This window comes from Chaetomium tenue (assembly GCF_020726465.1).
Source record: "Chaetomium tenue strain MPI-SDFR-AT-0079 chromosome Unknown F5144scaffold_2, whole genome shotgun sequence".
Lineage (NCBI taxonomy): Eukaryota > Fungi > Ascomycota > Sordariomycetes > Sordariales > Chaetomiaceae > Chaetomium > Chaetomium tenue.
In genome coordinates, this window is record NW_027117330.1 from 2,603,879 (window position 1) to 2,630,165 (window position 26,287).

The 26,287-nt window shown below is 55.8% G+C and overlaps 9 protein-coding genes across 9 annotated transcripts; 4 read left to right on the forward strand and 5 right to left on the reverse strand.

Annotated features, from left to right (window-relative positions):
* The first annotated feature begins 47 nt into the window (after positions 1-47).
* On the forward strand, positions 48-3,553 carry F5144DRAFT_562182 (ATP synthase alpha/beta family, nucleotide-binding domain-containing protein). Its single transcript, XM_066788302.1, has 8 exons — positions 48-860; positions 975-1,011; positions 1,074-1,095; positions 1,164-1,212; positions 1,272-1,356; positions 1,427-2,042; positions 2,102-3,050; positions 3,112-3,553. The coding sequence occupies exons 1-8, from the start codon at positions 477-479 to the stop codon at positions 3,166-3,168; spliced, it is 2,199 nt and encodes a 732-aa protein (XP_066646540.1). The 5' UTR covers positions 48-476; the 3' UTR covers positions 3,169-3,553.
* Positions 3,554-3,897: 344 nt separating this feature from the next.
* Positions 3,898-5,931, reverse strand: F5144DRAFT_484517 (uncharacterized protein; the record flags this gene model as incomplete). The annotated part of the gene is made up of 2 exons (XM_066785447.1): positions 3,898-4,156; positions 4,226-5,931. The coding sequence occupies 2 exons, from the start codon at positions 5,929-5,931 to the stop codon at positions 3,898-3,900; spliced, it is 1,965 nt and encodes a 654-aa protein (XP_066646541.1).
* An 883-nt stretch (positions 5,932-6,814) lies between these two features.
* F5144DRAFT_505873 (uncharacterized protein) lies at positions 6,815-10,660 on the forward strand. Its single transcript, XM_066786455.1, has 4 exons — positions 6,815-7,306; positions 7,392-7,476; positions 7,542-7,573; positions 7,661-10,660. The coding sequence occupies exons 1-4, from the start codon at positions 7,193-7,195 to the stop codon at positions 10,448-10,450; spliced, it is 3,021 nt and encodes a 1,006-aa protein (XP_066646542.1). The 5' UTR covers positions 6,815-7,192; the 3' UTR covers positions 10,451-10,660.
* Positions 10,661-12,125: 1,465 nt separating this feature from the next.
* On the reverse strand, positions 12,126-13,252 carry F5144DRAFT_545102 (P-loop containing nucleoside triphosphate hydrolase protein; the record flags this gene model as incomplete). The annotated part of the gene is made up of 3 exons (XM_066787342.1): positions 12,126-12,224; positions 12,275-12,349; positions 12,413-13,252. The coding sequence occupies 3 exons, from the start codon at positions 13,250-13,252 to the stop codon at positions 12,126-12,128; spliced, it is 1,014 nt and encodes a 337-aa protein (XP_066646543.1).
* Positions 13,253-14,494: 1,242 nt separating this feature from the next.
* On the forward strand, positions 14,495-15,550 carry F5144DRAFT_562192 (glycine cleavage H-protein-domain-containing protein). Its single transcript, XM_066788303.1, has 2 exons — positions 14,495-14,745; positions 14,809-15,550. Exons 1-2 carry the CDS (start codon positions 14,631-14,633, stop codon positions 15,213-15,215), a joined length of 522 nt encoding a protein of 173 aa, XP_066646544.1. The 5' UTR covers positions 14,495-14,630; the 3' UTR covers positions 15,216-15,550.
* Positions 15,551-16,782, reverse strand: F5144DRAFT_562194 (porphobilinogen deaminase, dipyromethane cofactor binding domain-containing protein). The gene has a single exon (XM_066788304.1). The coding sequence runs from the start codon at positions 16,588-16,590 to the stop codon at positions 15,559-15,561; it is 1,032 nt and encodes a 343-aa protein (XP_066646545.1). The 5' UTR covers positions 16,591-16,782; the 3' UTR covers positions 15,551-15,558.
* Positions 16,783-17,308: 526 nt separating this feature from the next.
* Positions 17,309-18,603, reverse strand: F5144DRAFT_484317 (uncharacterized protein; the record flags this gene model as incomplete). Its single annotated transcript, XM_066785432.1, has 6 exons — positions 17,309-17,368; positions 17,433-17,781; positions 17,886-18,012; positions 18,038-18,042; positions 18,256-18,279; positions 18,560-18,603. 6 exons carry the CDS (start codon positions 18,601-18,603, stop codon positions 17,309-17,311), a joined length of 609 nt encoding a protein of 202 aa, XP_066646546.1.
* Positions 18,604-18,683: 80 nt separating this feature from the next.
* On the forward strand, positions 18,684-23,615 carry F5144DRAFT_527086 (armadillo-type protein). Its single transcript, XM_066786846.1, has 5 exons — positions 18,684-18,891; positions 18,957-19,365; positions 19,432-22,435; positions 22,491-22,829; positions 22,885-23,615. Exons 2-5 carry the CDS (start codon positions 19,127-19,129, stop codon positions 23,365-23,367), a joined length of 4,065 nt encoding a protein of 1,354 aa, XP_066646547.1. The 5' UTR covers positions 18,684-18,891; positions 18,957-19,126; the 3' UTR covers positions 23,368-23,615.
* On the reverse strand, positions 23,616-26,256 carry F5144DRAFT_618653 (terpenoid cyclases/protein prenyltransferase alpha-alpha toroid). Its single transcript, XM_066791926.1, has 3 exons — positions 25,903-26,256; positions 24,125-25,837; positions 23,616-24,047 (listed from the first exon to the last, which is right to left on the reverse strand). The coding sequence occupies exons 1-3, from the start codon at positions 26,167-26,169 to the stop codon at positions 23,757-23,759; spliced, it is 2,271 nt and encodes a 756-aa protein (XP_066646548.1). The 5' UTR covers positions 26,170-26,256; the 3' UTR covers positions 23,616-23,756.
* Between the last annotated feature and the right edge of the window lie 31 nt (positions 26,257-26,287).

Consider the following 26,287-nt stretch of genomic DNA (forward strand, 5'->3'; position numbering starts at 1 on the left):
TGTAATAGAAGATACCACGCTGCGAATATGGTGGTTATCATGAGGAGCGTCCTGTTTCATGGGGCCGGATGTGATGCGCCCTGGTCTTTTCACCATATCCTCAACAGGTATTGAGCCCTAACCCCGGTGCACTCGATTCTTGTCAGACTGCCAAACAGGAATCCCTCAGCTGCAACCAACAGCGCGGCGCAGACGCGTATCGGGTTACAGGTTGTTTGGTTGCGGAGAAGGATTGCATTCATGGCCGCGTACCTGCCTTTCTTTTCCCAAGTGCCTGGGCGGCGGGACCAGGGCAACCAAGCATTGCGCATAACTAACTAAATGTACCTAACGTCACTCCTCGGCTTAGCTTCATTAAACAATAACAATTCCATAATCCCGTTTGTTACCTTTTTCGGTTTCAAAGTTTGGCGGTGCACACAACACCTAACCCAACCTCTCAACGGCAGAGGAATTTGCCAGGTGCTTTGCCTTGAATGCAGGTCGGATTACGGCCTCGGTTGAAGGCGCGGCCGTCACTGGTTGACCTGTTGGTTCGAGCTGGAGGCGGCAGCCAGTCTCCGTCCGACCCGCCGCACGCAGGAACACCCACTGCATCATCGCCTCCACTCTTCTCGGCGGGCACCGCCCCGGCATCCGACCGCCGGGAGCTTGCGCGTGCTGCTGCTGCCGTCCTTGACCAAGCTGCAAACCTCCCGCTTCCACCCTCGCCCGACACACCACCTCTTTCCGCATCTACCCCGCCATCGCCGACGCCCACCCCGAACAGCATACCTACCATCGTCATTAGCTACGTGCCCGCATTTACACCGCCGAAACACACGCCCGCTGCAATTGCCTCGTCGCCCAGCATGGCCCCTGTAAGCTCCCCGCTACCGCCTGCTGCTTGCCCGTCCGCACACACAAGAGACAGCATCTATCTGTCTTGTCGGCCCACGACTTGAGCCCAACACGCTGACACGGCATCGTAACAGTCGCAAACGGACGGCGAGAAGGATGGAATGCACACAGGTATGCTAGAACTGCTCATGAAACATGGGTTGTTGTTGGTTACGTTACTGATTGGGCAATAGGCAAGATCTACTCGGTCTCCGGGTTAGTCGCAAACCAAGCTCCAACTGCGCGCCTTCCGCCCCGTCTATGATCGCTAACCACCTCTCCAGCCCCGTCGTCGTTGCCGAGGACATGGCCGGTGTTGCTATGTACGAGTTGGTACGCTTTTGGCGCCGCCGCGATCTTGGAAGGGCGCTGGGCTAAAATGTGCGAAACAGGTGAACGTGGGCCACGACAACCTCGTCGGAGAAGTTATTCGGATCAGCGGCGACCAAGCGACCATTCAGGTGTACGAGGAAACAGGTAGGCTATTTTCCAGTCCCGCTGAATCACCGCCCCTCTTCCCCAAGGCTGACACCATAGAAAACACTAGCCGGCGTTACGGTTGGCGACCCCGTCATTCGCACCGGCAAGCCCCTGTCTGTCGAACTCGGCCCCGGCCTCCTGAACAACATCTACGATGGTATTCAACGGCCTCTCGAGAAGATTTCGGAAATGTCCAAGAGCATCTATATTCCCCGAGGCATCGTTGCCCCTGCGCTCGACCGCCAGAAGAAGTGGGACTTCACTCCCACTATGAAGGTCGGCGATCACATCTCAGGCGGTGATGTGTGGGGGACAGTCTACGAGAACTCTTTCATTTCTGTACACAAAGTCATGCTCCCTCCCAGGGCCCGTGGCACTATCACCAGGATTGCCGACAAGGGCAGCTACACCGTCGTGGATAAGATTCTCGAGGTCGAGTTTGACGGCAAGAAGACCGAGTATGGTATGATGCAGACCTGGCCCGTGCGAGTACCACGCCCGACAACCGAGAAGCACTCGGCCGATCAGCCCTTCATCGTCGGCCAGCGCGTTCTCGACGCCCTCTTCCCCTCTGTCCAGGGCGGCACCGTGGCCATCCCGGGCGCTTTCGGCTGTGGCAAGACTGTCATTAGCCAGTCCGTCTCCAAGTTCTCCAACAGCGATGTCATTGTCTACGTTGGGTGGTATGTACCTATTTTTGTCCCCGAGGGCCATCGTACGGCATACTGACGTTATTCTTTAGCGGCGAGCGTGGCAATGAAATGGCCGAAGTCCTGAAGGATTTCCCCGAGCTCACTATTGAAGTCGATGGGCGCAAGGAGCCCATCATGAAGCGCACCACCCTTATCGCCAACACATCCAACATGCCCGTCGCCGCCCGTGAGGCTTCTATCTACACCGGTATCACGGTCGCTGAATACTTCCGAGACCAAGGCATGAACGTGGCCATGATGGCCGACTCGTCTTCCCGCTGGGCCGAGGCGCTGAGAGAACTCTCAGGTCGTTTGGGTGAAATGCCTGCGGATCAGGGTTTCCCGGCCTACCTCGGCGCCAAGCTTGCCTCTTTCTACGAGCGCGCCGGTAAAGTCCAGACACTCGGTAGCCCCGCCCGCGACGGCAGTGTGAGCATTGTCGGCGCCGTGTCCCCGCCTGGTGGTGATTTCTCAGACCCGGTCACCGCTTCCACGCTCAGTATCGTGCAGGTCTTCTGGGGCTTGGACAAGAAGCTCGCCCAGCGCAAGCACTTCCCGTCCATCAACACGTCGCTCAGCTACAGCAAGTACAACATGATCCTCGATAAGTGGTACGAGAAGGAGTACCCGGACTTCCCCCGCCTGCGCGACCGCATCCGCCAGCTGCTGTCGGACAGCGAAGAGCTCGACCAGGTGGTGCAGCTGGTCGGCAAGTCGGCGCTCTCGGACCCGGACAAGATCACGCTGGACATGGCGACGCTGATCAAGGAGGACTTCTTGCAGCAGAACGGCTACTCGGACTACGACCAGTTCTGCCCCATCTGGAAGACCGAGTGGATGATGAAGCTCATGATGGGCTTCCACGACGAGGCCCAGAAGGCCATCGCCCAGGGCCTCAGCTGGGCCAAGGTGCGCGACGCCACCCAAGAGCTGCAGGCCCAGCTGCGCAGCCTCAAGTTTGAGGTGCCGAGCGATGGTCAGGAGACTATCTGCAAGAAGGTACGTTTTATTCTCCCTCTTTGTAAAGATTGAAGAATGGTGCTGACAAACCAAAAAATAGTACGAGGCGATACAGCAGAGCATGCTGGACAAGTTCGCCTCTGTCACGGATGAGTAAGGCAAGGAAGGAAGGTAGATAGAGTCAGTACAGTACACAGTGTTTTGTAGGGGGCGGAGGGGATCTGGATCTGGATGCATGCTGTGCATAGCGTGTCTTGTCTGGCGGTTTGTTTGGTGGCAATGAATATTGAAATTGTGTTTGTTGTCTTCTCGGCTTTCCTTCCCTTCCCCTGGGGGCCTGGCTGGAACTCTCTCTCTGTGCATTTTGGGAATGGGGGCATCGCATAGAGTTTTCATGGACATATCTCGTGTGAGTAGGGGCTATTATTCCGGTTGGTTAACTAGGTAGGCACGAAGTTAGTTGGTTTATGTGATGAATTGGCCACTGTATCCCAGCTTCCTCATGCTGAGTGAGCACTTAGTTAGGTGTGTGAGTTTCCGTGTGTTGATTGCAACATCTCTCATTCATACATCTCATCTAGTCATTACTATGGTCATTACCCTAAGCCATCCCAGAATAGTGAGTCCTCGGCATCTTCCAACTCTCTTGTAGCCAACCTGTCTCTCGGCCAGAGGCGGCGACGCCCATAACCACCGTTTGTATATAAATCCCCGTTCATCCCTCATTAATAATTTAACACTGGCGCTTGCCCGTCGCCGCATAAATCCAACACTGCGTGGGAACATATGCCCCCGCATTTACGCCCGTGGCCTGTTCTGTAAAGCAGATAAAAAAGAATTGAGGTGGGCATGGTAGAACCATGAGATGTGTGTGGTTTGTTCCTCTTCAAGCCGCCTTCTCCGCGGGCGCGCCCGCCGCCGTGATCTCCTCAGGCGATGACAGGCTGCGCTCCCACTCCTTCATAAAGTCGGACGCCGTCCGCTTGAGGTTGCTCGGGGTCAGCCTGTTCATCAGCGCCTGCGGCAGCAGATCCTCGAGCTTATTGGGGCTGGACGCAATGGCGTCCAGCACCTCAGTCGCCGCGACCGACAGCGTTGGAGATGGCGGGCCGGCGGCGCGGGATCGGGAGGCCTGTTGCTTCCTGCTGGTTGACCCTCCCCTGTTAATAAGTGGCTTGTGGGTAAGAGGGGATTGGTGGTGGGGAGAGACTTACAGAGGCGTATTCTGGCCTTCGTCGTCGGCGCGCTTCTCGGGGATGGTCGGGATGATGTCCCCGTTGGCTGTGGTTCCGCTCCAGCGCGGCGATTGCGTGCTCGGGCTGTCCCAGTTGGACCAGTCGTTGTCGTCGTACGCGTCGACACTCAAGGGGGTCCAAGAGAAGCGTTTGGTGCTGCGCGCGCCGGCGTCCGTTTTGGAGCGGCGGAGCGTGGTGGGCCGCGGGGGTCCGTTACTGTTGTCGCTGTCTTCTTCCTCTGGGCCTTCTTCCGTTTGGTTAGATGCTTTTGGTGCTCCGTTGAAGGCGGATGATACACTTGGCCGAGGGTTGCCAGACGCGCGGATGGTATCCTGGTCGCCTGCGTTATTGGGGTTTCTTACGGTGGCCAACTTCATGTTGCCGTCCGTGCCCCGCACGTTCATCCCTTGGCCTGTGATGGGCTCCTCGCCCACCGTTGCCTGGCGCAAGTCTTCCATGAAGGTCCAGAGTCCCGACTTAAGATCCTCTGCAAGCTGCTTCACTGCGGCGGTTTGCGTGGGTCGCGCCGCCGCCCAGGTTGCGCGCTTGGGTTGGAGACGGAGTTCGGCAGGCGCCAAGCGATGGTCGAAATCAAAACTTGGGCTCTCGGACTCCTCGTCATTTGCGGAAAACGAGCTTCCTGGCCTCGTAGGGGATAGCAACGATAGGGTCCGCGCGTGCCTTCCATTAAAGACACGCCGCCGGTTTCTCCCCGGAGTCTCCGGAGTTGCCTGTTGGCTTTGCTGGCCGAGTAGCGCCCTTCTTCTATCCATCTCGACGCTGCGCCGAACTGCAGTTTCATCCTGCATCTCGGCGGCCGGTCCGAGGCCAGGGATGGGCTCCGGGTTTCGCCGCCCAGAAGTCCGTTTCTTGTATGCCTCATGGGTCGCCCATTGCTTCTTCAGTTTTGCAAGGTCCGACTCGGCACGGTCGAGCTCCTCCCTCAGCTCCATCACGCGTCGTTCCTGCGCCGCTATCGCAGTAATGAAATCGTTCGGGTCAACAGGGGACATGAGGGAAGGGGTGTCGAGAGGTGTTGGGGGAAATGCGGGAGTGGTAGTAGAGGCTGGCGTCGGCCGTAGGGGATAGGCCGATGGGGGCACGATGGGCAAGGTGAGGGACAGCCTGTTGGTGCTCCTCGAGGTTGTTGAGGCGGATCGCGCTGAACGAGTTTCGATGTGATCGTCCATGTGCGAGGATGGGGGCGAAAGAGGGTCATCTGGAAAGCGCCGCGGTTTGGTTTCGTCCCGGCTCCCTCCACGGCTTGGATGACGGCTCGCTTCAGGTGTCGAGATGCCCTTCCGCATGTTCTCGTCTATGGACCGCTGGAGCAGCACCATCTCGTCCATTTTCTTAGGAGTTTCCGGACGACGTTGAGCTACCTCGGCTCGCTTGGGGGATTGCCTGAGTTGGAGCTTGGGTTGCTGCTTGGGTTGGAGCTTGGGTTGGTGCTTTAGTTGTTTAAAAGAGTGTGATGGTTTGCGTAGAAGTCTTCGTCGGCGGCCAGGCCTGGCGAGTATGGCAAGAGAATGTCGGGAGAGGCGGTGTGGGAAAGGGGGAGAGTGGAGGCGGGTCGTTCTTCTGGCGTCGACGGCCTTGTGGAAGTTCAGCGAGTTGGTGTCGCGTGTGTTAAAGAGAGTGTTGGCGCAGGCCGAGACGAAGCAAGTCCGCAGCAGAGAGGTCATGGAAAAGTAATGGAAGCAAGGAAGCAAGCTTAGACCAGGACGGTGATGGGTGGAAACCTCATCTCGCCCAATTCATGCAGCCCTTGTTTTTCCCCTTGTTTTTGATTGGAGAAGATGCCCCTGACCGCTCACTGAACTGGGGGGCGCTTTCCGGGGGGTAAGGAGGCTTGCTGGATTCGATCCTGGTTCGCGTGGGGCCGAAGCAAAAGGTCCCGCTCTTGCTATCGTTTCGCCGTTTCGTTTCCCTTGTCAATGGGCTTACTCGAAGCGTGGAGGCCTGTCCGTTGGCGTTGCGCTGCTGGCCAGGGCAGATGCAGAATGAGGCGACCGGGGAATGCCGCTGAACATGCGACTGCAACCTAAGCGCCTGGAATTCAAGGGCCGAGAACCTGTCGCAATCTTGAGAACAAGCGTCCCAAAGTCAATGGCAACCAATTGCCAATGTCGCGCACTTCTCCCTGTTGGTTCAAGAAGAATGCGATCCAAACAAAACAACAAGAGGAGGTTGAGGATTCTGTCGAAATGGGTGTAGTGCAGATATCCTAGAGATGCTAAGGTAGGCCGGCGTCCGGGCGGGGGACCTGGAAGTTAAAAGACTCAGGAGCATTCCTCCAACCTTGGAAGCGTGCAGCGTGCTGACCCTCATTTTACCTGCATCTGCGTGCCACAGCAACTGCAGGGGGCTACCAAAACATACCACGAATAGAACTTCACTAAAAAGGAGAGAGGACCCACAAGCACGAGGTGTCTCAGCCTTTCTTTTGAAGGCAGTTTGGGTATTGCAGTGCTTGTTACTCTGAATAGGCTTGGTACACTGCACTGCATTGAAATTCTGAAGGTTCTTCACTCCAATACGGATACCATGGTCAACTTTTCCCGTCTGATTTTGTTGACTGTGGTCGTTGGGTTCACCCGAAATTGTGTTGTTTCGTTTCCTTGTATTCCCCACAGTTCACTGCCCCTGCAGATCATCCCATCTTGAGCAGCAAGCCAGGGACTTGGATTTTAGAGTGAATCAGCACGTGATGACGCGCTGCCGTCGCGCCTGCCACGGTTATTCTAGGGACCGTGCGTGCATGGAGCATGCGAACTGGTTGCTGCTGCCTTCCCGATTCTCGAATGAACAATTCCCTGTGTTTTTCATTGATTTCTGCACAAACCCGGAATCATCCTCGAGTTGATAATCTGGCGGCCAATAAAGCCGCTAGGCATCGACGGTTAACTGCAGAACACTGCAATCCAAAAAGCAAATGCAGTCAAGATGCAGTTCAAAACCCTCCGCCAAGCGGAGAAGACGGCGATTGACGGAGCCAATGAGTCGCAAGATACCCTGCTGCTCGCGCATCACCTCATGATGGATTTTGGTGTCGGCCTGGTGAGTGGCGTTGACAACCCCTCTGCCTTGCCGTCAGCTTCCAGGGCATGTGGCCAATCTGACTGACTATCCGGGCACTGTCCAGCGGAGCAGCTCACCAACAGGGGACTTCATGTCCCTCCCTTCCCCCAATCGAAGTCGGCCAATGGGTGGCAAGGCCAGCAGAAATAGTAAGTGGCCGATTGATTGATGAGGGACGGTTCATCCAACCGCTGACTCTTGCATCGCGATTTAGCACTCTCAAATCAATTAACGGGCGCGGAAAAGGTGAGTCTCGCACGGCCAAACCAAACCAGACCAGACCAAATGTAACCCCTGCCTCACCCCAAGGATTGCACTGACCAGCCTGATCAGACGCGGGGTACGCGTCTCGGGGACACCGAGGAAAGCCAACACTCGTCAATCCCAGAAACCCAGGACATTGGAATTCTGCGAGACGAACTGCGAGACGAACGGCTGCCAGATGGGCCAGACCGTGATGTGGCTTTCGGAGATGGTGTTGCGGGCGATTTGAACCTCCCAGACACCCTCCCTCTTTCGGCCGAAATTGATAGCACCTCACGGCTGAGGAGGAAGAAGATGGAGTCGACCCAATCATCCACGCAGTCAAATGCCGGCCGCAGCTACGACCAGTATTGCCGCCCTTTATCTCCAGGCCACACACCACCAAACGCCGGACTTCCCAGGAGTAGCTCCCCAAATCATCGCGACATCGGCGACGACGCCGTTGATATCGCCAAGGAAATCACAGATGAGGACGATTCCGGTTTCGTGGACTTCGGTGATGTCGCCCGTTTTCACCATGGAGCCACTCAGAAAACGGACCTGTCCCCGACCCAGCACTTGCCAGAAACCCCTACTCCTCCTCAAAACCCCTTCCGTCATAGTCGATCCGAACTTCTCCCGACGTCGCAGCTTTTCCGAGGCACGCAGTTTTCATCCCCGGTGAAGCTTGCCAGCCCCACCTCATCGAGACCCTCGCCGGCCGATTTCCCCGGCAATTCGATATCTCCTAACCCGATCATCTCGTCTCCTCTTAAGGCGCGTGGTCTTCGTTCTTCACCCATCGCGGGCGTCACATCAAGCCCGGTGGTCCTGCCGGGCACCGCCTCGTCAGGGCCCAACGACAGAGCTAGCAGTCCTGTCAATACCGCGTCAACTGAGAATCCTGTTGTTCCAGAATCCTCCCATGATCGGCCTGCCAGGAAGAGGTCAGGCCCAGAGCCCATGGCCTCCTATGAGCCAATGCACAAATCTCAAGAACGGCGCTCGACCTCCGAAGTGCGGACCGACCCCGTTAGTTCCGAGGATGAGGAAGATTTGCGTGATTCAATCGTGAGGCGGAGAAAAGCGAAGCAAAAGAAAGAAGCAGCTTTGAGGCAGTTAACCGCCATCAGTTTCCCTCGTCCGTCAAAGTCCGATGACGTCGAGGTACCTTCGACGAGTCAGCGTAAGCGGACAAGTCAAGCAGAGGCTCCGGTTTCGAATCACTCGGAAGGTCCAGGTGCTGTGACGGAACTTCCACTGCCCGCTCAGCGCCACGTTGTGGAAGATGAGGACCCGACTCAGTCCGATGTAGAGGAGGAGCCTATTTCTACCGTGGACCCAACGCCAGGCATGCTACCCGACCTTCCACAGCCGCAACCGCAACCCGCAACCCAAGCTGCTAGGGATGCCGACATTGAGACCATGCCTAGTGCGGATGCCATCCCGGAGACAAGCCCAGCCAACAAAAACCCCAAACTTCTCGCAGAGATAGCTCCGTCCATCGAATCTGCTCCTTCAGAGGTGAAACTCGCGCCAAATTTCCAATCTTCTCCTCCAGCGTTCAGCACAAGGTCCCGAAAAGGCAAAAGTTCAAGGGGGTATCCGCGAGCGTCAAGTTCGTCCTCGACTCTTAGCAACTTAGCATCGACTCCTCAGCTCCCGTCGAGCGATCGCCCCGGAACCGCGAGCACTGCACGTGCAAGCTCTCCGGCTGAGTCTACTATTGTGGCCAGCTCCTCCCCTGCCGTTACCCAGACGAAGCGCCGTGATGCGCGCGGAAGGCTTTCGACCCTCAAAACAAGCTCAACCGAGAGCCTTAGACAGTCGGCAAGGAGGACCCGGCGAGGTTCTAACTCGACAGATGAGCTCGCCCGGTCCATACCTGGAACGCCTACCTTCGAGCAAAGCTTGCGGATCTCCCGGCTTTCAATGTCTAGGTCAACCTCAAGGTCAGGCCACGGCACCATGAAACATCCGCCAACTCAACGCAATCAAAAGTTGTTTGAGAACATGGCCTTTGCAATCTCCTTCCAGTCGAGGAAGTCTGGCGAGAGCAATGATCAATATCACTCCCGGATAGACTTCTCGGCCATGGTCCAAAAACGAATCAAGCAGGCCGGCGGTAGAATTCTTGAGAATGGCTTCGACGAACTCTTCGAGGTTTCGCCCATGGGAACGCCATCCAGTAGCCCCACTTCAGCATTAAGTACGGAGGCAGAGATCAGCCTCACCCCCGAAGGCCAGACCACAGGGTTCACCGCGCTGATCGCCGACGGGCACTCGCGCAAGGCCAAATACATGCAAGCCCTGGCGCTCGGCTTGCCGTGTGTCGCAGTCCGTTGGGTGACCGCCTGTCTCGAGCGGAACGAGCTCGTAGACTGGACGCCCTACCTTCTCTGCGCCGGCCAGTCGGCCTTTCTCGGCGATGCTATCCGATCCAGGACCCTTTCACCGTACCGTGCTTCGACGGCCAAATTGGCCGGCGTCATTGACCAGCGTGAGAAACTGCTTGAGGGGAGCAGGATTCTCGCTGTCGTGAAGAAGGCACAGGAGGGGAAGAAGATGGCTTACGTCTTCCTTGCGCGAGTTTTGGGCGCGTCACTGACGCGGGTTTATAGTGTTGAAGAGGCGAAGGCGGAGATGAGGGCCGCCGAAGATGCCGGGCAGCCCTTTGACTGGGTATATGTGGATGGGAAGCTGGACGAGGAGACGTTGTTTGCTACGGGCCCAGTGGGAGGAAAGAAGAGAAAGCGGGCTTCCGCGGCGAGCTTTGCCGCACAACCTCCAGTGAAGAGGGTGCGGACGCTGAGCGATGAGTTGGTCATTCAAAGCTTGATTTTGGGACGGCTTATTGAAGAAGGGGAAATGGAGGGCTAACCCCGAGCTGTTTTCTGGTTGGTTGGCATGCTGGACATGGAAAATGGAGTTTGGACTTGACGTGGCTTCGTGATTACGATGTAGATGGACGGGCATCACCATGTATGAGTAAAATGACGGGATGGGAAAGGAAACTGGAGGAAAGCGAAGACTGGGTAACGGGCATCGTTGGGTAACGCTTGTTGCGTCGAGCTATGAATAATAGAACACTTAACCTATGCTTCTTCCTGCTCGCTAATGAAACGCGTTTGAAGCGCCCTACATTAGAACCACAGCATCAGCCCATGGTCGGTAATTCTCATGGCACCAACAAGGCCAATAAACGATTTTCGAACTGCATTCAGCATACTAACTACCAACATCAACCCGCCCCCCAAATCCCTTTTAACCCTCTACCCAAGATCTCAGATTAAGAAGAACAAGGCCCTTCTGCGATCCCTCCTTAGGTTCAACCACTGCCGCGCACGAACACACACAACACGATCTTGCTGTCGGGGCTGTCGCCGAGGAGACGCAGCTGTTGTGGTCGTTGTCGCTGTCTGGGGTTGAAGTCGGGGATGGCGTTTGGGATGTATGTGAAGTTGACGGGGTGGGATACTTCGGAGTAGTGGAAGTGGTGGTGGGCCGGGCGCAAGAGAAGTTAGCCCCTTTAATGGCCACATCCCATTACTTTCTACCTGTAGGGAGACATAAGATATCGAGAAGAAAATATCCGTAGTGGTGAAGTTGTGTGTTGACTTGGGTAACTTCGACATGACCTCAGTCAGCATCTTGTGGTTTCTTGAAACACAACTAAAACCAAGATTTAGCTCTACATGTACGTCGTTGGGCATTGTGATGGGGTTTCCGTGGGAGGGAAAACTGTCTTCTAATGATACTAGTTAAACCGCTAAAGTCCGTCAAGACACCGCCTGGAAAACAGAGAACTTCATCGGGCATATTGTAGTAGATAAGATTTAGCTAACGGGATGTCGCTGATGTTTGCGGTAACAGTTTGACGGGAGCAGTCTTTACGAGGTCTCGGGGATCTTGTTTTGTACTAGGTATGTTAGGGACCGTTGCCAGTAGTTACCGCTAGCTTGAAACGAACCATCAAACACTTTCCACCGGCGTTGTCGTTCTTCGGCCCGGTTCTGGTGTTTAAGACATGCTTGAAAGTCCTGTCGGAGCAGTGATCACCGCACCCGGTATCAGGATTTATGAGTTAAATTAGAAGCGTGTAATACAGACAACGGCAGCGCTCTAGCTGGGTCCTCCACGCAAAACCACAAGACAACGAGGCCAATGCTCCCGTCCCGGTAATATGTCCTTCCCCTCCCCCCCGGACACAAGCATATGTGTCCTCAAATGCAGTCTCCTAACCCCCGTTCCCCGTACCTATTCTTGACAATTCAAGACTCCACAGCGATGTTGCCCATCTCTGCTGCTTCAAGTACAAAAGGAAAAGACAATGAGAGGCGAGTCCCGAAGCATTCTCTAAGTAAGCCCTTCCCGGGGCTGGCAGTGTCGCCACAGGCCGGTGTGCCTGACCCTACTGAAATGCCAATTTGACTCGAATTGGAAGTGTTCCTCCTTCCCGGTGTGGTTCACCCACTCTGGGTTGTTGGGTGTGCCCATATTATGGTTATCCTGTAACCCACACATGTTGCTCTGGTCCCTGGTAGTCAGGCGGCCCTCAGCAAGACTGGTAAATCAGCAGCGGCTCGCCGACATTGGTGATTTCAGGGATGGTGCATTTCAGGTCAAACGCCTTGGAGAGCACAATTTTGAAGATCTGTAGGTGGTCAGACATTATCCAGCAGATGTTAATCGTGATCGGCATACCTTTTGCACATTGATGCTGTGGCTGGTGCTGCTGAAGATCAATGCTGCGCGCATTGCCTTTGCAAAACGCCGAGCCTATCGCCTCGTTAGCCAACCATGAAATTAGGGCGACCCTGGCCGTCCTCCGGCAAGTCGTACCTGATTTGAGATCTCCTCCTGCTCCTCGCGTGACAGGTTCACAAAGTGATCGTATTTTGTTCCTACAAGAACAGGGATGGCGGTCTTGTTGAACCCGCGCCCCTGGCGATACCACTCTTTGATGCTGTTCAACGTGCTCTTCCGTGTTAGGTCGAACATGAACAGGATTGCCACAGCATCGTTGCACACCAGCGGTAGCATGTTAACGAACTCGCGCTGGCCGCCCAGATCCCAGATGCTGAAAGTGATCTCGGTGTTCCGGATGCTGATTGTCTTCTCCATGAAGTTGACGCCCAGAGTCTGGATGTAGTCCTCGTCCCAGCTCCCCTCAACATATTTGACCATCAGACTCGTCTTGCCAATCTGGGCGTCGCCCACCATGCCGACCTTGATCACGACGTGGTTCCGCCCGGGGGACTGCGACGACTCGGCTTGTGCTCCATTGCTGCCCGCCCTTGACACCTGATCTGCTCCGTAGGCTGCGCCCTGCCCGGAAAGGCCGGATGGGGGACGGGATATCGTGGGCGCTTGAATCGGCGGCGTTGCGTATCGGGCTGTCGGCTCGCTGTCTGTAGTGTCGGTTGGGTACGGGGAACGTGGCGAGTTGGTCACGTTGTGATCGAGGGGTTGTAATTGAGAAATGTGCTGCTGCTCGTGGAAGCCGTTGTGTTCGTGGATATGATGGTCTGGTACTGCTTGGTGCGTGACGCTCTCAACGCCACTAAGAGTATCGTCGTGCGGGTCGGTCGGAAAACCGGCCGGGGACGGAATCCGGGCTGGGGCAAGAGCCGAATCGGGGGCTACAGCATAGGCTGGCGATATGGCCTGGTCCTGCTCCATGGTGTCCACGTTGTGGTGGAACTGGGCTGGAGAGCCCGTCGCGAAGTTTGAGGAATCCAGGGTGAAGGCTGACGGGACGCTGCGGGATAGGGCGAGTCAAAAGTCGGCGCGATGGGCTGTGCCTGGAAATGCGCCGGGATAGATCGTAGAAAGAGGGAGCTTTCGGATGACCTTCGTCTGATGCGGAGGCCAAGGGAGGAGTTGCAGGGCGGTGTGGTTGTTGGGCTAACCAGATGACGACCTCATGGAAGCTGGTGGAGGGGTGATGCCAGCTGAGTCTCGCTCGTTTCCAAATAAGCGTAATAGGCGATCGGGGTGCGGAGCCGGGTCGGATCGATGGGCCTCCCTCCTATTACAAAGTACTTCCTGACCTCCTGTTTCTGTTTGTCTCTCCCACCAGTTGCTCGATCGCTCTATCACCCGGTCCGAGCGGGGCTGCGGGACACTCGATTGCACAATGGAATATCCGTTAGATATGGGATGGCCCTCGGGAAAATAAAATGCTGGAAATTGGGCCCTGGGGAGAGTTGTGATTTGAACTCGGAATTGTACAGAGCAAGGCGGCAGAGAGGGAACCTGATCGAAGCCACTGCACAGTGGGTAGCCTGAACCCACAGTGTCCCACACTGCTTAGAATTGGCGCTACGACAGGGGATGGGATGAGTCCCGACTCGAGAAGCCACAGCTGAGATGGGCCGGAACCGCTGCAAGCGTTTGCATTAATTGCATGCAGCACAAAACTACCCGACGCGCTTTCATGCAGAACGCGACGCGAGCTGGCCGATCAACGTTCCAGAAGGCAAGAGAGAAACAATGTAGCCCCGCTTCAGTGATCTCAGAAAAAGTACGAAGTATGGTATGGGATTTGGGAGGGGAGAGCGGGAAGTGTGTATGTAGTTACTTCGTGGTCTGCAAAAGGGAAAACAAATGAGTTGTAAAAAAGAAAACAAATTAGTTGGTTGGGGGTGCTGGGTAAACAAATGAAGCCAAAAAGGTAAATAGTTCTCTGGGTGTTTGCAGCCCGCGATAACTGGAGCAGCCTATTGCGTGCCTTGTTTGAGATTGGTTTCTCCGCGTTTGTGTCCCTCTTCCCTTGAGCGCGGGTCGCCCCGGAACTTCTTGTCATCGAGTGGTGCTCTTTGCTGGAGGGTCCAGAACCAAAGAAGCCGAGAATCCAGTTACGTAAGCTCGGCAGCTCGGTCCCCTGCTCGAGCTCTGAGTGGTTGGCAGCTGGGCAGGCCGGCGATTGCCGGCTGTCCGATTCGGTGCACCAGCTTCAATCGGCGTCATTCGATTTATCTCGTGCGAAATCGCTAGAACCTGTGCCAGTGCATTTGCAGCTTCTCACCCCCTCAACGACCGCCCCATATCCCCTGCAATGGCTTCAATTACACGGTGCTTGAGGGCCGCTCGGCCCGCAGCTTTCTCTGCTGTTGCCAGAAACTCGGCCCCTCGCACTATCAGCGCCCGCGCCTTTTCTGTGACGGCTTCAAGTGAGGAACACCAGATAAAGCTCTGATGCAACGCTGCTAACCTCAACCCCGCGCCAACTGTAGATGCGATAAAAAGATACACCAAGGAACACGAGTGGATCGATATTTCTGCAGACAAGAAAACCGGCGTTCTGGGCATTAGCGAATACGCCGCCAAGCAGTTGGGCGATATCGTCTACGTCGAGCTGCCGGAAGAGGGCAAGGAAGTGAAGGTCGGTGATGCCATTGGCGCCGTCGAGTCGGTGAAGAGTGCCGCCGACATCAACGCCCCGGTTTCGTGCAAGATCACGCACATCAACAGCTTTTTGGAGGAGAAGCCGGGTAACATCAACCAGGTCGCCGAGGACGACTCGCACGGCGGCGGTTGGATCGCCAAGGTTGAACTTACTGAGCAGGGTCTCGAGGACTTTGAGCAGATGATGGACGTCGCCGCGTACAAAGAGTTCACTGCTGCGGAGGAGGAGCACTAAGGAGCTTCGGTACGGAATGGTGTGGGTTATTGTGGGTATCTGGGAAGAGGGCGGGCCGAGGGAAGCCATGGGACCATCATTTTCGGACAGTTCAACCTGATAGAGACAAGGGCCTAAAAGTATTTGTACCATATCGGCCACTGGGACAATTGGTGTTTGATTTCATGCATCTGGATTCAAACGGGCGTTCAACAGGGAGCGAGACAGACCCGCGATGCAGTCTCGGGAAGGAGCTCTCAACGGCTGAGCATATGAGCGGAATACGACCGGACTTAGCAACCGGAGAGATAATGAAGCATGGAAAGCAAGCGCAGTGTATTCGCCAATATAGTACAATCTACTCTTATGCGCCAACCTTTACCGCGGCCCCGGAGTCCCGCCCCTTGTTGATCTCGTCCAGTATCTGCTGTGCTCCCCGGCCGGCTAGCTCTTGTGCCAACTCCTTGCCCATAGCCTCTGCTTGCTCTAGGCTGGTGACCTCCTGTGTCTTCTCGCCTTCCACAGCTTGACTCCCATCCAAGCTCACGACCACAGCCCGCAACTGGAGCTTCTTCTTCTTCTCGCCAGCCTCCTCCTTTTCCACCCACGCCGTCTCCACACCGATCGGCACGCTGCACCCTCCCTCTAATGTCCTCATGACGCTCCGCTCCGCAAAGCATGCGGTCATGGTGGGCGTATCCTCGATGGCCTTCAACAGCTCCTTCATCTGCTCATCATCCTCCCGCACCTCCAACCCCAGCCCACCCTGGCCAACGGCATGGAGCAGACCACCCCCTTCCGTGTTCGAGTCTAGGTACTGCGCGATCCTCGCCCCAAGATCCAGCCTCAACAGCCCCGCAGCCGCAAGAATAATGGCATCGAACCCCTCCTCATCACACTTCCGCAACCGCGTCTCAATGTTCCCGCGCACATCCCGGAACACCAGCCCGGGATAGCGCCTCTTCAGCTGCGCCGCCCTGCGCACACTACTCGTACCCACAACCGCCCCCTCCGGCAAATCCTTCAACTTCTTATACCGCCCCGCCTCCTCGCGCGCCTTACTAAAAATCACCACATCGCGGGGATCCTCACGAGCCGGGACACAACGCAGAACACACCCTTCCGGCAGGGTGGTGGGCATGTCCTTGAGGGAGTGGACGATGACGTCGACCTCGCGGGCGACCAGCTTGGCCTCGAGCTCCGAGGTCCACAGGCCCTTGCCCATCTCGGGGAGGGGCGTCGTCTTGTCGCGGTCGCCGGCGGTCGCCATCGCGTGCACCTCGAAGGTGACGTGCGGGTGCGCGCTCTGCAGCGCCGCGATGATCAGCTCCGTCTGCCGCAGGGCGAGCGCGGACCGCCGCGTGCCCATCTTGATGGTGGGGGCGGTGGCGGCCATCTTTGTATCTTTGTGTGTGTTTTGGGTCGGTGGGTGGATTGGGGTGGGGGGATGGAGGTGAGGGGCGTTGGATTGGGAGGTTGGGTTATGTTGAGATTGAATTGGGTGTCTGGTGAGAGGAGGTAGGAAACTGGCAGGAATTCGTGGTTGTTCGGGGTGGTTTCTTGAAAGTTGAAATCGCGATGGGTCAGGAACGGGAAAGGTACATGTACCGGATCGCCGCGGGGCAGACTTTTATTTCAGGGTCGTTGCGGAACGCGGGGGCGGGGTATAATAGTTGGTCCGCGGGGAACCGCTACCGAATACGCTCCTACGAAACAACCCAGGAAAAGGAACAGATGCACCATGATATCGGGTTCGAGGGCGACTCATGACCTTGAAATAGGGAACGCTATCGCTTCAACGGTATATGATGCAAACGTGAACGGCGATGGACATCAGTTTGATCATCTCCGTCCACTTATAAAACCCCCCGCCAAGACCGCTTGGTCTCCGAGGTCCCCCAGTGTTTAAAGGAACCCTTCCATCCTAGAGTCTCTGAACCACCCCGATGAAGCGAGAAAAACCGCGTAACTTATTGAACGGTTTGATACATTAAAACACTTCAGCTAGGTAAATAAATTGTTTGCCATTCTTCTTCTTTCCTTTTTTTTTCCCTTTTTTTTTTTTTTTCCTGGCTTACGAAATACTCGATCCCCTCTCTGTCTGTCTCGACGTCTTACTTCTGAGTTGGGTTAACTTGTTGAGAAGCTAGCTTCTCAGTCAACTTCTGGGGCTGCTGTGTGAAGTCAGTATATCTCCATGACACGACTGGCTATGCTCTCTTGTCGTCGCAAACTCACTGTCTCTAAAGAGTCGTTCATCTGAGTCTGCGTGCTCTGCACGGAGGCCGGGCTTGATGATGAAGCTGGGCTCGATGAAACCGGGGTTGGCGAAGCTGGGGTTGCCGAAGACTCGCTGCTGCCGCTCACACTTTCCAGAGCGGAGTTAAGCGTCTTTTGGACACCCTCTTGAGCCTCTTCCACTTTGGCCTTTGCAGCCGATGTGACATTGGCCGCGGCTTGGGATACCTTCTCATGGTGGGGCTCCACACGTTTCACATATGCTTCTCCATGCCTGGGCTGCGCAGTGCCACCACTGTTCCGAAGGTAAAGAAGACCCGGAACCGTGACCGCCACGGCTGCAATTTGCCTGAAAAAGGACCAGATCAGATGTTATTAGCTTTGATCATTGCAATTGACTCCTCCTATCAAAACAGCAGAACCTTATTGCACGCGCGGCTGTCATGAGCTTACCACGGCGTGTCCCCAGACTGCCCAATTCGCTCTTGGAGGGTTGCGTATCCTCGCCGGCCAACTGATCGTGCCAGTTGCGAGGGAACAATGCGGGGGCGGCTCGTAGACCGAAGACTTGGCCGGAGCACTGAAGCTGTACCTTTAATCATGACTGCAGCTTTCGATGGAACTTCAGTTTAGGTTAGGCGTTCTAATCCCCAAGCAGGATGCGGGCGGTAAGACCGGACCCGAAAGATGTTTGTGAAGGGGCACAAGATCACGTTCGAATAACATGGCGGACGAAGAGGTAATATGGCGAATAGTGACGTAGATACTGTAGTCATGTCATTCATGAAGAACAGGTGGAGGCCAAAGCTCTCCTCAGGTCAACCCAGTATCCCAGCAACCGACGCAGCTGTTTCAGGACACTTAGCATCAGTCTCACAGATGAGGGTATCGAAGCTAGTTTTTTTAAGAGCAAACTCCGAAAATTCAAGAAACCAAGAGCGAAATTCTTTCAAGAGATGAAGAGCTCGATAAACACGAGCGAATACCAGCATCGGGCCGGCATCCGCAAAGCAGTTGGAATCGGTAATATAAGATTGGAAAGAGAGTTGTTGAGAGTAAGAAGAATGTACTGGAACAAAAGTGAATAACAACCTATGATTAACATTGCGTCTAAAATTGTCACTCACTGTGTTTGTCTACTAGCAAGAATTTGGCTGTTTGGGCACGTCATGGTTAAAGGTTGGAGCCAGCACTCATGGAAGTATCGAACATGGTTCCTTACGTATCTTGTAACTCAGCCGGCAATCCGAACGTTGATTGGTGTGGCTGGGCAATTGGCCCCACATTAGCTTTCCACCAAGGTTCAAGATGGTGGAAGGTGCCCCGCCAAACTACTAAACAACGGAAGCTGCCTGATCGCTGGTGGGGGAACCGATCTTCGCCAACCCATCCATCTTCAACGGCCGTCAAGAATCGAGAAATATTTCTGACCAAATAACTACTGGGCACCTTTACAAAGGTTTGATTCTCTACTCCCGGATCTCCCGACCCTTGCGCAGTTCCCTAACTCTTGAGATTCTACAGCTTGGCATCGCGGTGTTCCCCGCAGGTACCTTGCTGCCTGTCAACGCGAATCACATTCGCATAACGCTGACGACATAGGGCCACGAAATATCTACCGTGGAATTACGTCTCTTAACTACTAGACCATCCCATAGCTGCGAAATCCTCGTCGGCACTCTGTACCCGCAACCATGGCGTCCACCATCCCGTCTAACCCGACCCCGCAAACGGTCACCCAGCTGCTCTCCAGGATCACCGATGCCGACCCCGATTTCCGGTTTATGGCCCTCAACGATCTGCTCACAGTATTCAACATTGCGAAGCAAGACTTCCTGAACCATGACTACAACACAGCTGCTCGGACCGTCGACCATATTGTCCGCGCCTTGGACGACCAGAATGGCGAAGTTCAAAACCAGGCGATCAAATGGTAAGAGACGAGCGCGAGGACGTCTCTAGACAATATTGGCGGCGGCTAACAGAGTTGGTTGCACAGTTTAGGGCCGTTGGTTAAAAAGGTCACCCCGCAGTTAGTTGCGCCGATGATGGAAAAGCTCTGCAATTTGAAGCTCAAGAACTCTGTCGACAACTCGATCCCATCTATGGCCATTCGAGCCGTCGTGGAAGCCCTCCCTCGACCGGCATCCGGCGTAACACCCTCTGGGGCGGTGAATGAGGCATACACCAGCCTCAGCAGGGTGCTTATACCGCGCTTCCTCGGCCGCGCAAGCTCCTCTGGTAAGGCCGTCCCCGGCTTACTGGACCCCGAGGATCCCAATGCCGATTCTGTCGATGTGCTTATTGAGCTGGTCCGCTGTTTTGGCCCCATGCTTCAATCATTCGAGATCGAAGCTCTCCACAATGCTGTGGTCACAATCCTAGAGAAGGACAAGGGTACTTCAGTCGTGAAGAAGAGGGCAGTTGTTGCCATTTCAATGCTCGCCCATTATCTCCCTGACGACCTCCTGGCTGCTTTCGTCCAACGTATTACCAGTGCATTGGGTCAGGCTCAACTGAACGATTCTACGCGCCGGCTTTACATCACTGTTACCGGTTCCATGGCTCGGTCAATTCCTTACCGATTCGGCCTCCATCTTTCCGAACTGGTGCCTCCCATTCTTCGAGTCCTGAGCGAAGAGGAACTTCAAGCACAGCTTGACGAGATTAGTGAGGGCGAAGAGGCGACGCTTGAGTTCAACGAAGTACGGGAGGCTGCCCTCGTCGCTTTGGAGGCTTTTCTGTCCTCATGCCCGACGCAAATGCGTATGTTCACCAACGAGGCCATCGACGCCTGTCTCCGGTACCTGAAATTCGACCCCAACTATGCGGTCGACGAAGACGAGGAGATGGAGGACGAGGACGAGGAAGACGACGAATTTGAGGAGGACGATGAATTCGAGGCTTCTGGGGGCTTCGATGACGACGACGACGCCAGCTGGAAGGTCCGACGCTGCGCAGCAAAGGGTTTGCACACCATCATTTCAACCAGGAGTAGCGGGGATCTTCTTGACTGTGGCGTGCTCTACGGCACAGTCGCCCCTGCCCTCGTCAAGAGGTTTAATGAACGAGAGGAGAATGTTCGCCTTGAAGTTTTGTCGGCGATGTCGCTACTTGTCCGAAAGACAGGAGAGGGCGTACTGCCCCCATTTTCGGCAGACGGTGGTCAGAGCGAATACTTGAATCAGCCGCCCGCCAACCGAAAGAGGAGGCGTCAGAGTAGTGCGGGCGGTCCCTCCGCTTCTGCCCTTTCTCTGACCCCAGCAGGTCTCTCGGGTACTGGCCTTACTTCCCCAACGATCGAGAATGTCCCTGCGACAGGTCCACGTGCCGATCTGGCCAGCCTCACGCCATCCATCGTTAAGTCGTTGACAAAGCTGCTGAAGGGGAAACTTATCTCTACGAAGCAAGCTTGTATCAAGCTCCTCGACGATATGGTATGCGTACAAAAGGGTGGCCTTGAATCCTACTTTGACGAGGTCATTGGCCCTGTTATTGACGCGATAAAGCCGTCGAGCGCTGCGTCAACGGCCGCGTCCATGTCGTCCGTCGGTGGTGGCGCATCGGCAACTGCAACTACGTTGAGGATTGCGGCACTCCGATTGACGAGCGATATCTCCAAAAACCACTCTTCAACTGTGTTGCAACCTCACCTCCCCAAAATCGTTGCCGGCGTGGTCGCTGTTGCTCACGATCGCTTTTACAAGATCTCTGGCGAGGCTATCCAGACAGCGGAGGAAATGATTAAGGCCATTACCCCCCCTCGGTCTCGTATGACCGCTCAAAAGTTCAAAGGCGAACTCCAGACGCTTTATGAGGTCGTCATCGGGCGCTCTACGGCCATTGATGCCGATGCCGAGGTTCGGCAGAAGGCGATTCATGCTCTCGGTACCCTCCTAGCTCGGACAACGGGATCGGAGGGATCGTCACTGCTCCCAGACGACAAGCGCAAGGCATCCCTTGCCTGCCTTCTGGAGAGACTCAAGAATGAAACAACCAGGCTGGCTGCTGTGCGCGCCATCGATACTGCTGCTGCAATGTCGGCGGATGCCGTCCAGTTTGAACCCCAGTGGACCCGCCAGGTCATCGTCGAGCTGACATCTCAGCTACGGAAGTCGAATCGCGCGTTGAGAGGGTCAAGCGTCATGGCGCTAAAGCACCTCGTGTTATCGCCCGCCACCAAAGGCACACTGGACGAGGCCACTGTGCGGAACGTCGTCGATGCGTTGATCCCCGTTATCAACGTCAACGATGCGCAGCTGCTTGGCCCTGGCCTTCTTGTACTTGCTCGCCTCACGCAGGAGATGCCAGGCATCGTCATTACCCCGCAACTCGTTGGCGCATTATGCATCCTGCTCCAGACAAATGTTGTCGGCACGGTTCTCGATTCCCTATTGGTTCTCGTTACCCAGGCCGGGCTGATGGGGCAGGGTAAGCCCTTGATGGCAGCGTTTTTGAAGGACGTCGGTGTTGGGGGAGATCCCTCCATCGTTGGTAAAGTGATTGGAACACTCCTTGTCGCCAGTGGAGATTCGGCCGGGGTCACTCTGGATAGCTTCGTCCGGGAGATTGGCGATGGGGGAGATCAGGCAAGGAGCAGCCTCGCACTGGCCGTCATTGGCGAGGCTGGATTGCGCCTCGGCAGCAGGTTCCCAATTCAACCGACATTGTTCTTGGAGCGGTTCACCAACGAGTACGACAAGGTGTCTCTCGCGGCCGCTGTTGCCCTTGGGAGAGCTGGAGCGGGCAATGTCTCGGTCTACCTCCCCGTTATCCTGAAATCGATGAATCAGAGGGGCAGTACGCAGTACCTGCTCTTGCAGTCGATCAAGGAGATCCTCCAGCAAGTTGTCCTCTCTTCCACTGAGATTGGCCAATACTCCACCTCGATCTGGGAGCAAATTCTTGCTGCGAGCGACACTGAAGACAACAAGGCGGTCTGCGCCGAATGCGTCGGACGCATGGCCATCATTGATCCGAAGACGTATATGCCCAAGCTGGAGGTGAGCAACCCCCTGTTATTCCCACATTGTTGTATTCTTGTTAACCTCTCAATAGTCCTTGTTCAAGCACGAATCGGTGGTCCTGAGGGCCATCGCAGTTCAGGCTCTCCGATACACTCTCCCTGATGACAACGAGGCCTTTGATGCATTCCTCAAAAAATTCCTTGTCGATATGCTCAAGACTTCGCTGAGTGATACCGAGATGGAGATTCGTCGTCATGCTATGTCCACGCTGACTTCGGCGGCACACAACAAGCCCGAGATGATCCTGATGTACCTGAACCTGCTGATGCCGTTTGTTATGAACGAGACGGTGATCAAACAGGATCTCATCCGTGAGGTGCAGATGGGTCCCTTCAAGCACATCATCGATGATGGTTTGGAAGTGCGAAAGGTATGTGGCTAGCGGTTTCGGTGTCTCTGAAACTTGCTAACAACTTGTGATCTAGGCTGCCTACGAAACCCTCTATGCCCTCATGGAGACCGCCTTCTCTCGCGTCAGCATCATTGACCTCTACGACCGGATTGTCGCCGGCCTTACTGATGACAACGACATTCGCGCACTCTGCAACCTCATGGTGTCGAAGCTCGTCTATCTCGACGCCGAGGAGACCGTCCGCCGATTGGACTCGATTGCTGTTGGTTTCAGGAAGACGCTGTCTCACAAGCTGAAAGACAACGCCGTCAAGCAGGAGATTGAGAGGCAAGACGAGGCTAACAAGGCGGTTCTACGCCTTACCCTCCTTCTGGGGGACAAGCTCAACAAGACTGCCCTCAACACGAGCGGCGCCCAAGCCGCGAGCGGCACGGCCGGGTCGAACCAGATCTGGACCAGTTATTGGGAGTGGGTCAACAGGGACTTTGCGAACCAGCTCAAGACCATTCGGGACGAGAGCAAGACTGCCAATGCGGAAGACAACTCTCCTCCGTAGGTGGAAGGGTTATCTATACTTGGTCAGAGATTGGCAATTGCCCCGATTCGTGATGTGGAGCACGTTCCCCTTCCCAAAGTACGTAAACTTTGGCATTGAGGGGGCCATTAGCCGGCTTGGGATTCGCCATGGTTTGTTTATGTTTTATGAAGAGACACCGCGGAAGTTGCGGTCAACAATCACGAAATAGGCCTCCTAGTCGGGCGCGATGGACAAGATACTCCGACGACGGAGTAATGAATTGATAGTGTATCTTTTAAGCGCTCGTGAACAGTGACAGTGGTGATTATGATATTATGCATTATATAGCCTCATGGTTCATCTCTAGACCCGACATCAACAACCGAAATAACAGCCCATCCACACGCCCTCCCATCATTAACCATCATCTACACAACCGCCTCCTCCGGATACTTGCGCGCGAACATGCCAAGCGCCTTCATGGGGAAGGTGAACTTGTAGTTGGGGTACGAGATCATGCAGCTCTTGTTGAAGACGCCCTCGATGGCCTCCTGCAGCCACTCGCCGTTGGGCTGCTGCCGCCCCATGATCAGCTTGACCCCCTTCGCGATGGCCGCCCGGTCCGGGTACTCGGCCTTCATCAGCCCGATCAGCGCCCACGCCGTCATGACGACCTGCGAGCCGGAGGGGTGCTCGATGTATTCGCCTGTTTCGCAGGCCTGTGGAGGGGGTTGGTTAGTTTGGTGAATAGAGTTTGTTTGGTTGGGAGGTTATACGGGGGGTGGGGGGGGCTTACCTTGTAGTGCTCCGACCAACCGCCATCCTCGCGCTGTTTGGAGACGAGGAAGTCGCAGCCGCGCTTGGCATGGGCGCTGTTGGCGTAGGTCTCGCCGGTGCTGGCGAGGCTCTCGAGGGCGAACATGGTGGCGTAGGTGAAGCAGATGCCCCAGCTGCCGTACCAGCCGCCGTGGGGCCGCTGGTTGGTCTTGATCCAGGCGACGGCGCGCTCGACGAAACGCTCGACCTCGCGCGCGCGGTACGCCGGCCAGTGCTTGTGGAACAGGGATAGGGCCGTTACGACCGCCGTCGTGCACTCTGGATACTCGTACTCGACCATGATGCGCCCGAACACCTCGGCCGCGTTGAGCATCTCCATCCAGGACCCGGCGCGGGGTGGTTCGTAGGAGGAGCAGCTGCCGTTGGGGTTTTGGTAGGTTAGGAGGGTGTCGATGGCGTCGAAGATGCGCTGGTCGTCGATGACGGTGGGGAAGCCGGGGGTCTTTTGGAGGATGATGACGGATTTGAGGGCTTCCGACACACAGTCGCTCACGGCGTAACCCTGGTCTTTGTTGCTGAATGCCCAGCCGCCCTTGCGCTGCTGGCGGTAGCACTTGTCTTGGTCCTTGACGTTTTCACGGATTTGTTGGTCGTCGAGGAACTCGAGCGCCTTGAGCAGCATGGGCCGCCATCGTGGGTCCTCCGTCAGCCCAGCGTCCATGACGGCTTGGATGGCGAATGCTGTGTCCCAGCATTGCACCCCGTTGGTGCCGTTGGCGAGGAGGCCTTCGTCCTTGACCCAGAGGAACTCATCCGATCTTTCCTTGTGCCTCCGCACAGCATAACTATCCGGACCATCACGCGCGTAGAGGGCGACAAGGTTCATGGGGCCGGATACCGTGGCCAGGTCCAAGCAGTCTGTGTTGTTGTTCTCCATCTCGATCAGCTTCATGGCCCAGTCCTCGGCCTTCTTGACGAGTGGTTTTACTCTCAAGACGGGTGTCCAGACATTGGCAAGAATCCAGTTGAGCATGTTCAACAGCCAGGTTTTGGGGTGGTAGTTGTCTCTCGGGTGGATCGTGTTGCGGTGTGCGGCCCAGTTGATCTTGTCCCAGTCCTCTACAAAGAGCTCCTTGCGGAGAGAGCGGATCAGGTCGGTTTCCTCGGCCTGCCATCTCCTTGACCACAGGTAGCTCATGGGCAAGTAGACCTGACGAATGTGGATCCACCACCTCCACGGGGCAAAGGGGACCCAGTCGGGCAATAGCCACAGCTCAGGCGGCACGGGATTGACAATGTCCCAGTGCGCAACTCCCATAACAGCAAGCCACCACTTCGACCAGTGCGGAGCATGAGTTGCGCCCCCGAGTTTGTGTAGTGTAGCACGGGCTTTCACCATTTTGGGGTGGTCCGCGTCCACCCCGACCAGGCGCAGCACGGTGTAATTGAGTGACGTCCCGAACACAGAGGAATCGCCCTCAATGTGTAGGCCCCAGCCACCATCCTCGGGATGCGCGCGGGCAAAGAGGTAGTTTTTGATTTCGGTGGCGTAGTACCAGGGGATTGGCGTCTTCGTCACGTACCACGAGATGACGATGCAGGGCAGGAGAAACATGGGACCGCCATACTCGCAACCCCAGTGGCCGGCGGGGAGCTGGAGTTTTTCGAAGAAATCGAGGCCGTTTCGGACAGCGTCGAGGGGTTTCTCAGGCTTCGGGAGGTCGGGGAGATCCTGGAAGGCAAACATTGTTAGTGTCCGCCGAAGCAGAACAGAAGGCTGCATTCCCACACACTCACCATGGGCAAGCCGAGGAAGTACTTGTCGGCAGTGGTCTGGGGCCAATTCTTTGCCTCCTCGTCATCCTCCAGGTAACGCCATGTGTGTCTACCTTGGTCATCCCGCATACGCCATCGCGAGTAGTCGGTCCTCTCCTCGAGTTCTGGTCGCTGTTTCTTGCTCGCGTGGTCGATGTCGCCAGCATTGCTGAACCGCTTCCGAGTCGAACCCTTCTCAAGTAATGGCTCCGCGTCAGCCGCAGCCGTGTTAGTCTTTCGCCGCGCCATTTTCGCTCTCTTCGTCGTTGGGGTGTTGAGATGGTGACCGCAAACTCGAAGGGGGCGTCTAGCCCTTTTTCGTGGTGTTGCTTGTCTCTGCTTTGCATTCGCCAATCAGCTTCGACGC

Bases quoted from the DNA above. Each gene is read 5' to 3' on its own strand.
- F5144DRAFT_562182 (XM_066788302.1), top strand. From the start codon at position 477: ATGCAGGTCGGATTACGGCCTCGGTTGAAGGCGCGGCCGTCACTGGTT. The intron at 1,096-1,163 runs GTTAGTCGCAAA...CCACCTCTCCAG, and splicing joins AAGATCTACTCGGTCTCCGG to CCCCGTCGTCGTTGCCGAGG. The intron at 1,213-1,271 runs GTACGCTTTTGG...TGTGCGAAACAG, and splicing joins GTGTTGCTATGTACGAGTTG to GTGAACGTGGGCCACGACAA.
- F5144DRAFT_505873 (XM_066786455.1), top strand. From the start codon at position 7,193: ATGCAGTTCAAAACCCTCCGCCAAGCGGAGAAGACGGCGATTGACGGA. The intron at 7,307-7,391 runs GTGAGTGGCGTT...GGCACTGTCCAG, and splicing joins TGGATTTTGGTGTCGGCCTG to CGGAGCAGCTCACCAACAGG. The intron at 7,477-7,541 runs GTAAGTGGCCGA...ATCGCGATTTAG, and splicing joins TGGCAAGGCCAGCAGAAATA to CACTCTCAAATCAATTAACG.
- F5144DRAFT_562192 (XM_066788303.1), top strand. From the start codon at position 14,631: ATGGCTTCAATTACACGGTGCTTGAGGGCCGCTCGGCCCGCAGCTTTC. The intron at 14,746-14,808 runs GTGAGGAACACC...CGCCAACTGTAG, and splicing joins CTTTTCTGTGACGGCTTCAA to ATGCGATAAAAAGATACACC.
- F5144DRAFT_562194 (XM_066788304.1), bottom strand. From the start codon at position 16,590: ATGGCCGCCACCGCCCCCACCATCAAGATGGGCACGCGGCGGTCCGCG.
- F5144DRAFT_527086 (XM_066786846.1), top strand. From the start codon at position 19,127: ATGGCGTCCACCATCCCGTCTAACCCGACCCCGCAAACGGTCACCCAG. The intron at 19,366-19,431 runs GTAAGAGACGAG...TTGGTTGCACAG, and splicing joins CAAAACCAGGCGATCAAATG to TTTAGGGCCGTTGGTTAAAA. The intron at 22,436-22,490 runs GTGAGCAACCCC...ACCTCTCAATAG, and splicing joins CGTATATGCCCAAGCTGGAG to TCCTTGTTCAAGCACGAATC.
- F5144DRAFT_618653 (XM_066791926.1), bottom strand. From the start codon at position 26,169: ATGGCGCGGCGAAAGACTAACACGGCTGCGGCTGACGCGGAGCCATTA. The intron at 25,838-25,902 runs GTGAGTGTGTGG...TTTGCCTTCCAG, and splicing joins ACTTCCTCGGCTTGCCCATG to GATCTCCCCGACCTCCCGAA. The intron at 24,048-24,124 runs GTAAGCCCCCCC...CCCCCTCCACAG, and splicing joins GTTGGTCGGAGCACTACAAG to GCCTGCGAAACAGGCGAATA.